Below are 12,656 nucleotides of genomic sequence, written 5' to 3'. Positions count from 1 at the left end.
TTTTCTTTTAAGGTAACTTCAAACAACCCTGTTTTTCCCAGTAACAGAAGCAGAAAAAGAGCACAGTAAGGAAGAACTCTGCATACTGAAACCAACAGATCATTTCATCTGACTTCTATAGCACCAGCATTTCACCCTGTACTTTTTATAACTGCACAGGTTACTGAAAACATTATTTTATCAGCAGCATTTCTTCTGTGTTCACTAGAAACAGTCCAGTCAGCAGACAAAATGCTGAGGCATATTTAAAAGAAAACCTAGTAGTGTTTCTCCTTTGCTATGACAGCATGTAAATATTGTATTAAAAATCATTGGGTAACTACATTTCAGTAAAGAGAACATCCTCTTAAAGGGAATATACATGTGAAATAATACAGCAAGAGCAAAAACATTTTCCTGAGTGCCCCCTTTCTTCAAAGTCTCTCTTTTGCAAGCCTCGTAAATGTCATCCACAAAAATGCCTTTTAACAGGAGGAAAAGTGGTGGTGGTAGCAGCAGAAGACAGAAAGGAAGGAGATCTGCAGTCAACAGACATGAATTTGAAAGTGTCACATTTTGTAGAAGAGGTTTTTTAAAACTAGTAGGCTTAGCTGGAGAAAATAATAAACTAGCAGGATGTAAGATGTCAAAGATTAACAACATTTATTACAGTGTTGCACTTAATCATCTGAAAAAAAACCTGTCTGATTGTAGAGACACAACAGTAAAATAGTTCTTGGATTTGGGGTGTATTACCCAAAATATGAAGCCACTTAGTGAACATTTTACACCAGCTGAGGATCCATTCCATATTAAGTATTTCAATACGACTATATAACATATTAATCTATTTCTATATATTTCTGTGACACTCATGTCTATTACAACTGACAGAACTATCATTTTGTAAGCCAAAAAACCAGGAATGTTAATCTTTTCTTTCATTTGAAAGGATTAAGTTTCACCAACAAAACAAGTAGGTGGGAAGGAATAGCAGTAAGGCAAGTTATTGTGATCTCTGTTATTAACAGGAAAAAAACCCAAACGACCCAAGCACCACCCTTAAAAAACAACAGAAAAAAAAACCAAAGAAAAGAAGACCCCAGACCTCTCCAAAGTTCCCTCTCAAAAAAACAAAACCCAGAAAAAAACCAAAACCCCCAAAACTGTGAAGTATAAGACCATGCTCCTCTATAATGCATGCCTGCCATTACCAGATGACAGATTAGTTGTTTTTTTCTCGGTTTTTAAGCCTTCAGTACTGCATTATTGAATGGAAAAGTCATGCTTCTACAAGGCGCTCTATTATACTTATGTCTACACAGACATTAAAAGCAGTGTACATCTTGTGCTGAAATACTTCACAGTCTAATAAACGGTACTGGATTATAAAGCTTATATACATAAGATGTTTGTTAACCTGACAATGAAGCTAAACTGGCATTCTGCTGACTATAAAGGTAACAGCCATTCTACTGTTAGTCTTCATATATCTGTGATCCCTTTGACTGACTGCCCACATGTATAATTCAGATACATGAACATTAAATTACTGGAATGGCAACTACTGGCAGTTTTTCAAATGTAAAGTTATGAAATTTTATATACATTAATTTATCTGAGTGTTAAATCAAATTCTTTGGTTTGCACAGAGTGATGCTAGTTGCAGCTTTTCTGTTGCAGTTTATACTACAGCTCAGATAAAATAAAAGTCATTGTATATATACTAGAATTTGGCACAGACAGCTGTCCTCAAATGTGAAAAAATTCTGGTCTCAGCAGCCTGACAAGTAAATCACTTCTCGCTGCTAGAAATGATAGCTTCATTAGGTCAAGGCTGAAGCTGCTGTTCCAGCACATAGAGTAAGTACTGCATTTGTCTGGATTGTATCTGGCTTGAGTATACCCAAAGGACTTAAATTCTTGTCTTGCTGGCTACTTAGCCATCACAAGCAAAACTGTCTCCAGTCCGCAAAAGGGAGGATTCCTTGCTGCAAATAAAAGAAAAAAAGAAAACCCTCACATCATCACCATTTCAAAATGCACATCTTCCCATACTCATATTTGTAAACATAGTGATAGACAATTTGTAGTTTACAAAATTCTTTCAATCAATAGGATCTGGAAGTACTTTGCAACCTTAACAAAACAGTATGGGCAAACTATACGCAAGAATCACATCATGCACTGCTGCAATGCATCCACTTTGGCTTTAAATGTGGCAACTGTCATGAAAACAGTAAATGATTTGGAATATATATATCAGAGAAAAAAATAATGGCATTGGAACCGGGATTCTCGTTCTGCACTGCAAAAGTGATAGCAAGTTTGACTCTCATTTAAACCCTTTTTTTATAGAGCTTTTTTTTAATGACTTAAAATGGATCTCCCATTGCTATCTTTTAAACATTAGACCTTCCAACTCTAAAAATCTGCTGAAGCTGCTCTACAGACAAGTTTCCATTAAACAATTCCAAGGCATAAGCGAGGGGACTGGCTTTGCCCAATGGAAATGGCACACATAAACCAGCTGTGCAACAGTATAAAAAAATCATTGGTCCCAAAGGAGCAACAGAAAGAATTTTATTGTCGGGAGTGGGTGTCTGTTCTGGTTTTACTAACACTCAATAATGTATGCATGAAATCACATCCAGCATGGTACTTATGTGCTGTGAAAACAATGTCGTCTGCTTCCTTTTGCTTGACAATTTTTCCTGCATATGCTAGCAACTGCCTTCATGTTGAGGATAAAAACCTTTAGCAGAGGTAGAAGGATCAGATGGTTTGGGTTCATTGTGTTCATCTTATAGACTCTTGTCTCAGAAAATGGCACAGTACCTAACTACAGACCAGCAAGATAATATATTCTATGGAAATGCCTAACACCGATCCCTCTAGTTAACTGCAGTCTCTGTTACTAAGAGTTCATCAAAAATCATAAAAATCTAGAAAAGAATAGCTTAAAAACTCTTACCCAAATGCAACAAAGTAAAAGTCATATTGCTAGTGCCAAGCAGCTTCTGACCAGTTGGGTTAGGGTATTTGGTGGCCACTTAATGGCAGAAAAGCACAGGTAGCTTTTCATCCAAGGACACTCATTTATGGGTTGTAGGAACAGTCCTCTCCCACTTCCAGAGAAAATGAAGCAGCTTGGAGAGAGCAAGTCAAAATGTGAAAAGAACTATATTAGTACCTTTGGGGATCAAAAATGTTCTGCCAGGCATTTGTTAGCTTTATTTATTGCTGTTATTGCAAATTGTTGCCACTCGGTTGAAGATGAAAAGGAAAGCACACACAATTTAAAAACCCTGAAAAGTGAAGTAGAAACCACTGTCAAAATAGCAGAAAGTTTTGATCAATTTTAGCTGACTGTCAATCTGAAAATCCATGTGCAGAATTCTACTTCTAGGAAAGAACCCACTCTCCTAGGTGCAGTATTCACTTCATCTTCTAGCCACTCTGCTCCAAGCAGACAGATATAGTCTAATCTGTGTTTCTTGTAATTTTAGAATTGCATTTTGGCAAAATGAAGCATTGCTTCATTCCCTGTGAAGGGCCATGCCAGACAAGCACATGCAAATCCTTCATTTCTTTTATAAACCAGACATAAGCAGCATAAAAAAATTCTGTTTAAGCTCTGAATATTTCATAAATTCTCTCAGCTGTGTCACTTTGATTAATTATTTACAGATTAATGCCATAAATGAACACATGAGGCAGCGTAAAACAGCTAATAAACGTTCACCTCAAACGTTTACAGTTTAAGAGCATCAAAAGCTGCAGTAGATAAAACCTCAAAAGACAACTAGATGAAGAATGGTAAGCTGGAATGCTTAGTGAAATACTCTTTGTTTTCCTGGTTTTGTCTTTTTTGTTACTGGGAAATTAAACTAATTTGGGTAATAAGCTTTATTTAGTGATAGAAAACTTCATGGAAATTACATACCTCAGAAGACTTAACATTATTTTGAATAAAACAAAACCGTACTTTGCTGCGTCTACTTAGAGATCATATTTTTTGCATTTGCAAAAAACACAAAATAGTATAAAACGGTATTGTGGTAACCAGACAAAAAGTCTCTCTCCAAGTAATTACAGCACCAATGTTTTTGAACGTTCTTTTTAACAGCTTAAAATATTTACTGACAGAGACTTTGTGGTGCCATACTGCTCACTAGATTCAGATTATATATCATGTTTGTCCTCCTTCAAAGAAAAAACAAACCCAAATAATTTGCTATTCGCTACAACTTATGAGCAACTGGTAAGAGTTCAGCATCTTGTATGAGAAACTGTCTTAGGAATCGCTGTCATGTTTCCTGATCAAAGGGTTTATTTTTGAAGAAAACTTCTGTTAAGTCTGACAAAGATAATAATCTTCTCTTGGTCTTGGCACAACAGGGTGAATTGAAACAGTACAAGAACTAAAGTGAATTTCTGTGCACACTTCACACAAATGTAGCACAGGCAGTCAGCAACCGTCCAAAGGTGATGTGCCAAAGTCCTCTTTCCTTTTCCAAACTGGAGGTTAAATGTGCCTGTAGGAGCTCAGCAAGGGTCAGTAGATGCTGGAACTCAAAAAACTAGGCACATCTGAGCAGCAGTTTCTTGCCTCTCTGCCAGGCAGGGGCTGCCACTTCCCACTGAGCTCCAAAGTAGTAATTAAATGTCTATATGACCCTATAACTGTTACTGCTATGAGCACCTACTCAGGGACATGGGGGCTAAGAGATACTAATTGAGGCATCCCAGTATCATTCCCAACAGTCACCACCTAGCAGCGTCTTCATGTGTGTCACCTGGCGCGTCTACACATTTCACCTGGTGAACATGGTATCTTTGTAATAACCACCGACAACACCAAAGCCTCTAAAATAGTCAAATGAGCTACCAGAGTAGGATGATTTTGGCTACAAAGCTGAACTCCTTGCTGTTTGTCTGGCAATTCATGATTGTCTGCCAACGGCTGGAGTTTAGATTTGAAAATTGGTGTTTTGAGGGTTACAGAAGCCTTTTGAACAACACTGGCTACATACTTTCTGCCAATATCAAGATCCTGTTATTTCGGTTTGTTAGGTAAGAACATGCAGAGGTACTACTGGCTCCTGCTGTCCTTGTCACAAAGTCCTAAAAGTGCCCCCCGCCTCCACCAGACAGCCATGAGCAGCACTCAAGGGGAGCAAGTGCTTTAGGGGTAGCTGCAGACACCACAGAAAAACAGGACTCTGGCATCTAACATGTAATCATTTCAAAACCACAAGCTCCTGAAACACAAATCACTGCCAGCTGGGAGGCTATTCTGAAGAAATATCCCTGTGTGCTTACCCTGCTCTTACGCTGTTCTCCAAAAACCCACTTTTGGCTGGGGTCAGATACTGGGCTAGAGAGACCTTCAGTATGACTTACCATGGATGGTCTTATATTCATTACCAATGTAGGTATTTTGAACAATATACTCCTGTGGCTAGCACACTCAGTAGGAGATGAATTTTTTGGAAAGTAATACAAATCCTGCCTGAAAATGTCACACTCAAGCCAAAACCTCAGTGATATCATGATATACCTTTATGTAATTGCAATTATGGTGGTTCCAAGCAGAATATTTGGAAAATCTTTACAAGCCCAGTAAAACAACTGACAATGATCTGAATTTAAAAGAAAGTTGGTACCACATTCAGCAACACACTGCTGTATCTGCTGAAGTGCTGCTCATGAAGAAAAGCAAAGAGAAAGCTACTGCTGCTGCTGAGTCCTTGCAGTAAGCTCAACACAGCTTGAAGAAACTGTATTTTTGATGCGACAGAATTGATATGCTACTAAGTATAAGAAATTCTTAATACTTCTTTTATACTTGAAAAGGTTTGCGGTCACAGCAGTAATGGGATAGCTATGCCAGCCAACCTTCCTACCACAAATGTGGTTATAGCACCAAAGAAGCATTGAGTCTAATGTCCACTTATTCAGTAAGTAAGTAAACCATCCATACCAACAAAAGCACTTGCATGCCTCTAGAACTGCATCTGCAATAAGATTTTTTTCTAAGACTGGCTATGGCCAGACAGCAAGCTAAAAGCGAGCATGGGAACCCACCAATGGCAACTGCCTGTATTGCAAGATAATTCTATCTGCAGAGAGAGGAGGAAATGCATTCCTCGAAGTATGTGTTATACCAGTGTAAAGATTCTGTCACTACTAAAACAAAGTCTTTCTATTAGAAAGACTCTATTAGTAGAGTGAAGAGTGATAGATCTCATTCTTTGTCACTAAAGTCAACTAGCATGATCTGGCTATGCCCACAGTATCAACTGCTTTTAAGAGAGGGTGACCACATCCAGACCATCTGTCTGTCGGGAACAGCTTCTGGCCTGTGCTAACTCCTGTACTATGCCTGAGAGTCATCTGGGAAAATTCTGCTTCGTGTGGGTCAAAGGCACGCCAGGGACAGTGCCAGCAGCTTCACAGGATGGGAGATCCATTTCCATCTCCCTCATCCCCCAAGTACTATTTACTGGTACCGAAACAATTTTCTAAGTTATTTTATTACCCAAACCCTTGCAAAAGCAGAAATGGCAACAAAAATTCCTACAATACTTTGTGGATTTTCCGGCATGCCTTTCTAATGAACAGAAACATGCTACTTAGCATTTATACCCTTTTTATTCTTAAGCCCTTACAATTAGTGCTAGCAAGCACTATATTAAGAAAGCCCACAGTTCCACCAAAACAATGCTGCTGCAACTATTTAGATATAGGAAACAAAATATTTGAATACCCTGCTAAACATATGGCAGCAACATATTTCTCATAACTAGAAAGAAAAATAAGAGAAACCTCTCGGAATAACACACTGCAACCCCAGTTCCTTCATGTTTCATGGTCAGGGTCATGTTGTTTCATACCAACCATGCAGAAAATGTTTAAAAGGAGGTTTATTCGTTGAGGCCCCTTACTGATAAAGAATAATGACATCTTTAACCTTTAATTCCTTTGCCGACTTCAAACAAACCTCACACCATTTCTAAAGCCAGTGGCAAAACTACCCAAAAACCCACCTGTTAAAAACCTTCTGCCACAAAAGCAGGCAGATCAGGTTGCGCTCCACATGTGAGTGCATGGAAGATGAGCACCAGACATAGCGAACAAAAACTAACCTTTTGAGGATCGGAAGTGCTTGCTGGGTGCTGTGAAGCCTCTCGTCCCATGCACATTCACAGCTGCCACACGGAACTGGTACCACCTGCTTGCTCGGATGTCCGGCAGACGAACTCGCTCATCCGTAGTCTGGTGGGGAAAATGTCACGCTTACACTCGTTGTTCTGACATGGCTGGTTGTGCTATCATCCTCCATGCAACACCGGTTAGTCAGACTGAAGGGTAGGGGATGCACTTCTTTAATACGCACCAGTGTCAGCAGGCTGTGTGCAACCACCTCACCTGACTCTGAGCGGCATTCTGCACTGCAAAGCATTTACAGCTGTGAACAAAATCATACAACCACCCAATTTTACAGTGCATTGCAGGCCTCTTCTGGAAAAAAAGGAACCTCTAGAAAACCGGTGAAGTGTTAAATTCGCAAAATTAGTTTTCCAGTTATCACAACCTTCACCAGCGTATAGAACCTTGCTGTTCGGGTGTTGATGTTTCAGGGAACTCATTGCCCCAGGTGACAGGACTCGTTTCTCCAATTGTCAATTCTCAGAGAATTAGGGGTCCAAAATGGCTTCATGAAATCCAGCGCTGTGAGAAGATGCCTTTTCTGGTTCATAGGAAACATGAAACTCTCAGGTAATGAATGTAAGCCTTCTTCAGATCTTTGGCACTTATGTCAAAAAGACACTCACAACCTTAACTCTTCCCTGCAGACCTTTCTCAGGTCATAGGAGATGACCTTTTCTCCAACAACACCCGCTGAGACTGCTAGTGTCATGAGTTCAATTTCCACCTTCTGTGGGGAATGCCTTAACCACTGCAATATGGAATAAGCATAGATGCACTCTGAACCCTTTCAGTAGGAGGTGCTTTACGTTCTCTTATTCCGAGCCCTGCTTTCCTCTTTCTTTTTTTTCCCTTTAAACTTTTAAAGAGTTATTTTCTGCACTATTTCTTATTTTTCCTAAGGTACAAATACCAGCCTCCTGGGAACTCCTGAATCACTGCCAGGTACAGAAGACGCAGCATTTTTGTAGAACTTGTCGGAAAGTCATCCACTTGCTGCTGGTTTTCCTTTTGCAATTACCTCTCAATTATCCAGTTTTCAATTTATTTTAGGATGTCACGTTTATTGCATTTTAATTTAATTCTTTAATCAAAATAACACACGAACCTGAACCAAATGTCCTGTATATGTCTAAATATACAATCATTATTGATTATCATTACTGACCAAACATGCAAGCTCATTAAAAATGTAGTGACATCAATTTATTTTCGCCAGCTCTGTTTTCTATAACTTCAAAAATCCACCTTCCTTGTATAGGATTCAATGTTACTTGCAATGATGCCAAGCACTTCCCAGAAAAGGCGCATCATCATTTCTGCTTTTTGCTCTTTCCAATCTGTGTAAGAAAGTAGCAGCTGCTGACCTAACTCAGATAGCCAGAACTGAGGAAGTTGCTTCAGCTCTCCAGCAATGGTATTTTTAGAGCCCTGACCAATAAAATTTGTAGGTGTTATCCTACACTTAATCTCTTCATCTGGTGACAAGCAAAATTTAGGGAAACATATCTTTTTTGTGTGTGCATGTAAAGGAAAGAGAGCCTTTCTAAATTGCACTATAGACTGCTCTCAGACTGGTAAGTGTTGCAGACTTTGAGCCCCTCACATATTGCTGCTACTCAAGAGTCCTTCTCCATTCAGACCACTGTATTGGTCTGTTTAGCTTAAGCAGGGGTAACTGTCCCGATGCTTTCATTGTCTGCCTCATCCTCTTTCCATTTTTTAGCTTTTATGTTACCTGTAAAGTGAATTGTCTCATCCAATGAAGAGGTTCCTCTAGGGAAGAAAAAGCCTACCTGAACCAACTTTTACTATTATTTTCATTTTATGGAGTACTCAAATGTGCTAGTTTTTCCAGCATGGAGGCCCACATACTCAAGAACTTACAGATGAAACATGACAGTGAAGTAAAATAAACTGTCACTATATTAACAGAAAAAAACCCCAAAGATATATTCAGGCAACTGCTGCAACTGTGATCAGGGTCAGGATCAATATCTAATTGTAATTAAATAGTTACAACACTGAGTTTTTAAAACCAGATTTGATGAATTTAGTTACAAGGCAAGCATAATCTGAACAGACTTGACCCCAAATTCCTCAGCTAAGGAATCTTGTTTGTCATTTGCATCAGCTCAGCTATCCTGCTAGAACTGATTAAAAGAAAGGATTTCAGTTGTGTCTGTCTTCTGTGGCATCAAATACTGTAAGAACAAATAATCTGTCAATCCATATCACCAAAATTATTTTAATTTATGAACATGCCTTGGGCCTATTACTTTCATCATTCATTTTGTTGGGAATGCTCCTGTTAAACTCAATGGCATGCAGGAGGTGTAACTCCTGCATTGTAGGGTATAAACTACTTTGGCACCTCTAAGCAACATTTACATAGATTTAATAAATTTCAAGAAAGAGCTAAATACTGCTGAGACATCTTATACTACCTTAATGGTAAATTGATTTTTTTGTTTGTTTAATTGCTTCAGTTAGTTCTCACTACTTAAGTATGTTTGGAGCTGAGATCGTAATACTCAGAGTCCTTTCAATATCTGTCTTGTATTAATGTAAGCCCACTAAATGGTATGCTGAGTGGTATTACAGTAATCAGTGGACTGTTTCGCTGTGTTCATTCCATTTCTTTCACAGTATCAATCCTGGATTCCTTTCCATAGTGCAAAGGTTTAATGCAAATAGGAGAGGTCAGCCTTACCCTGCTGAGTTCATAGCTCTACACCTTCTTTTAAAACAATGCACAGCGATAAAAGAATTTGCAGTTCAGTGAAGGGATACCACTCAGGGTATCAGAAGAGCTCACTTTATGTTTCCTCTGATACAGAAGAAATCTGACAGTGCTGCATCCACTACTCTATCAAAGGACAGCAGACCTTTCCTATTTCGAGTGATTGCAATCCCACACAAAGTGGGCACTCTCTCAGAATGCTTACCAAAGCAAGCCCTCTCCTGGGAGATGGAGAAATAAACTTCTACTATACAGGACTGGTGGTTAGCTCCAGCAGGGATTTCTTGCTGTCAGGAGCTGAGAAACTTTTTGCGATCCTCAGAACCAGAACTTTAGGTGTCTCAGAAACTTTAAGTTTTAAAAAAGTTTAAAACCCACAGGGTTTAGACAATTCCAAGGTGAAGCACTAAGGTTTGTCACAACCAAGCCAGCAGTAAATACAGCTCCTTATTTGTTTTAATAAAGAAATAAATTAATAAGTAAACTTCATTATTGTCTGCCTGTATGTATACGCATGTGTGTGTGTGTTTATATACACACATATATATACACATACACATACTTGACATCCATTCACACAACACAGACATGTTCTGTCTGAAAATAACTGCCCTGGCGTATTTGAATTGACTTCATTAATTAACTTAATATGATTAAATATCTAAGTTTCCAATGTAAACAATAATACTATTATTTTTAGAAAGCATTAGCACCAAACAGAATTATAAGTTTCTTCACAAGATATACAGTATTCTTACGGGATAGTGCAGCAGGTCCTGCTCAGCTGGTTAAACCTTAAAAAAAGGCAGTGTAAGAAACTTGGCATAACCACCTAAGACACTGTACATCAGAGCTAACTAGGCTAACTAGTATCTTAGTTCACATAGTTTTTATATTAACCAATGGAAATTAGTCAAATGGTTAGTTATGTCACGTGTTCCCAAAAATACGCAGTAAAAAGCTAAAGTTAACAAAATCCCTTCTTCATGAAGTGAAAAATAACTACATTTTTTTTCAGTGTGTTTGCTTTCTTTATATACTTGGAGAGTTAAATAAATAACAAATTAATAGATTAAGCCTTCCTCCTTAAAAAGAAAACATCAAAAAAGACCTGATGACACAATACAATACAAAGGAAATAAACTTTTTCAAAATTGTTTTTTCAATACAAAGTAAAAATTTATGTAAGACACGAGAAATTACTTGCAAATTAGCTCATGTAAAGGCAATAGAAAACAGCAAGTGTTTTTGGAAAGTAAACACCTTAAAATAAAGTTATTGAAAATTACAACCCCATTTCTTCTTGGATAGATAATAAAAATAGAATATTGGATGAGGAACTCTGATAAAATATTATGAAATTTCTTGTAAGAAGATGCAAACAATACCTTTGCATAATTACACAACATACGGGCATAGGCATAGAGAAATTCAGATCCTCACCCACAGCCTTTTTGACCTTTGACTGATTTTTAGATGCTCTCTAACTTAAGTCACAGAGTAATGAAAGAGCCAGCATCATCTCCCCTGGACTGAGATGTCCCAGGAGTTCTCATCTGAATGGCTGAGCTCTTTGCAGCCTTTGCCTGTAATTACGGTCTCATAGCCCAATGTTTTGGAATCACACAAGAAAAAATCTCAGTTATATGGACAAGAAAAGCCCAGAGGCCAGGCACACAGTCACTTTAGTCAAACTGGATATCCATCCTTCTTGCTGATATTGCAAAATAAATTCTATTGCATGCAGCCACACTTAACAAATTTGACTGCCTGGTGGGATGTCTACAACTACAAACACTATGGAGGTACATTACTCCATAGAGACAGAAATTCTGATTACTAGCACCCTTCAAGGGTGCCCAGCCTGTGTGTCCCGTAAGGTATACACAGTTCACAAAGCCAGTCAGGCATCCTGAAGCTTGTTCTGAACTGACATCCCCAGCGGGGGTCTAGCACACAATCAAACACGCGTCTCTTGTGATGCAGAAGGGACAGTGAAGTTCTCAGAAAGATGTCAGTTGCAGGAGGCTTCTCCTGCCACAGAGATTAACTCAGCCTCTTCTGCCTGTGTGTAACAGACCCCCAGGAAAGGCAGCTGTCAGGATTCTTATCACTCTTGCACTGGAACACATTTCTGAAAACTGTCTGCTGTACATCCACTGCAAGAAGGCAGAGGTTCATATATGCTCTGCTACTGTGGAGCATATATAGTGCATGCATCCAGAAATGTGCATGAGGTCTGTTTCTGGGATGAGAAAAAGCATAGCAGTGTGCTACCTTTGCAGTCTGGATCCACCAGCCAGAAAGAGTTGGGCTTCTACAGTCTAGCATATATATATGGCATGATAACACTAAGGAGTGCTTCAGATCTGGCTCATTTTTGCTATATGGTATTTTCCTAGTAGCAAAGGCAGGAGGTTGTTTCCTGAATATGGAGAATGCAGACTGAAGACCTGCACCTCAGCTGAGAGATAATGAGCAAGTCGTTGCAACATTATCAGGTTTGGAGGTGTGCACGTTCCCTTGGGCTTGCACAAGCAGGGTTTCATGCCAGGCTCTGCTGCAGGTGACTTTTTTTGAGCAAGACTCTAACTTAGTGACAGCTCCCTGTAGCACCACATTGAAGCTAAGAACTTCACTGAGTGTTCAATTTCACAAGCTTGACATTATTTTAAGATAGCTTTTTCCTACACAATCTGAATTGAGAATGAACACAGCT

The 12,656-nt window shown here is 38.9% G+C and overlaps 1 protein-coding gene across 2 annotated transcripts in view; it reads right to left on the bottom strand.

Annotated features, from left to right (window-relative positions):
* Window positions 1–12,656, bottom strand: part of ANOS1 (anosmin 1) — a 147,487-nt gene that overhangs the window by 36,853 nt on the left and 97,978 nt on the right. For both annotated transcript variants that reach the window (XM_075725128.1, XM_075725120.1), the window contains exon 6: window positions 7,131–7,260. In XM_075725128.1, the coding sequence (XP_075581243.1) occupies window positions 7,131–7,260 (130 nt within the window). The remainder of the gene's footprint in view (window positions 1–7,130; window positions 7,261–12,656) is intronic.

Source organism: Pelecanus crispus, chromosome 1 (assembly GCF_030463565.1).
Source record: "Pelecanus crispus isolate bPelCri1 chromosome 1, bPelCri1.pri, whole genome shotgun sequence".
Classification (NCBI taxonomy): Eukaryota; Metazoa; Chordata; class Aves; order Pelecaniformes; family Pelecanidae; genus Pelecanus; species Pelecanus crispus.
The sequence above is the reverse complement of the archived record's forward strand: the minus strand, read 5'-3'. Positions and strand labels throughout refer to the sequence as shown.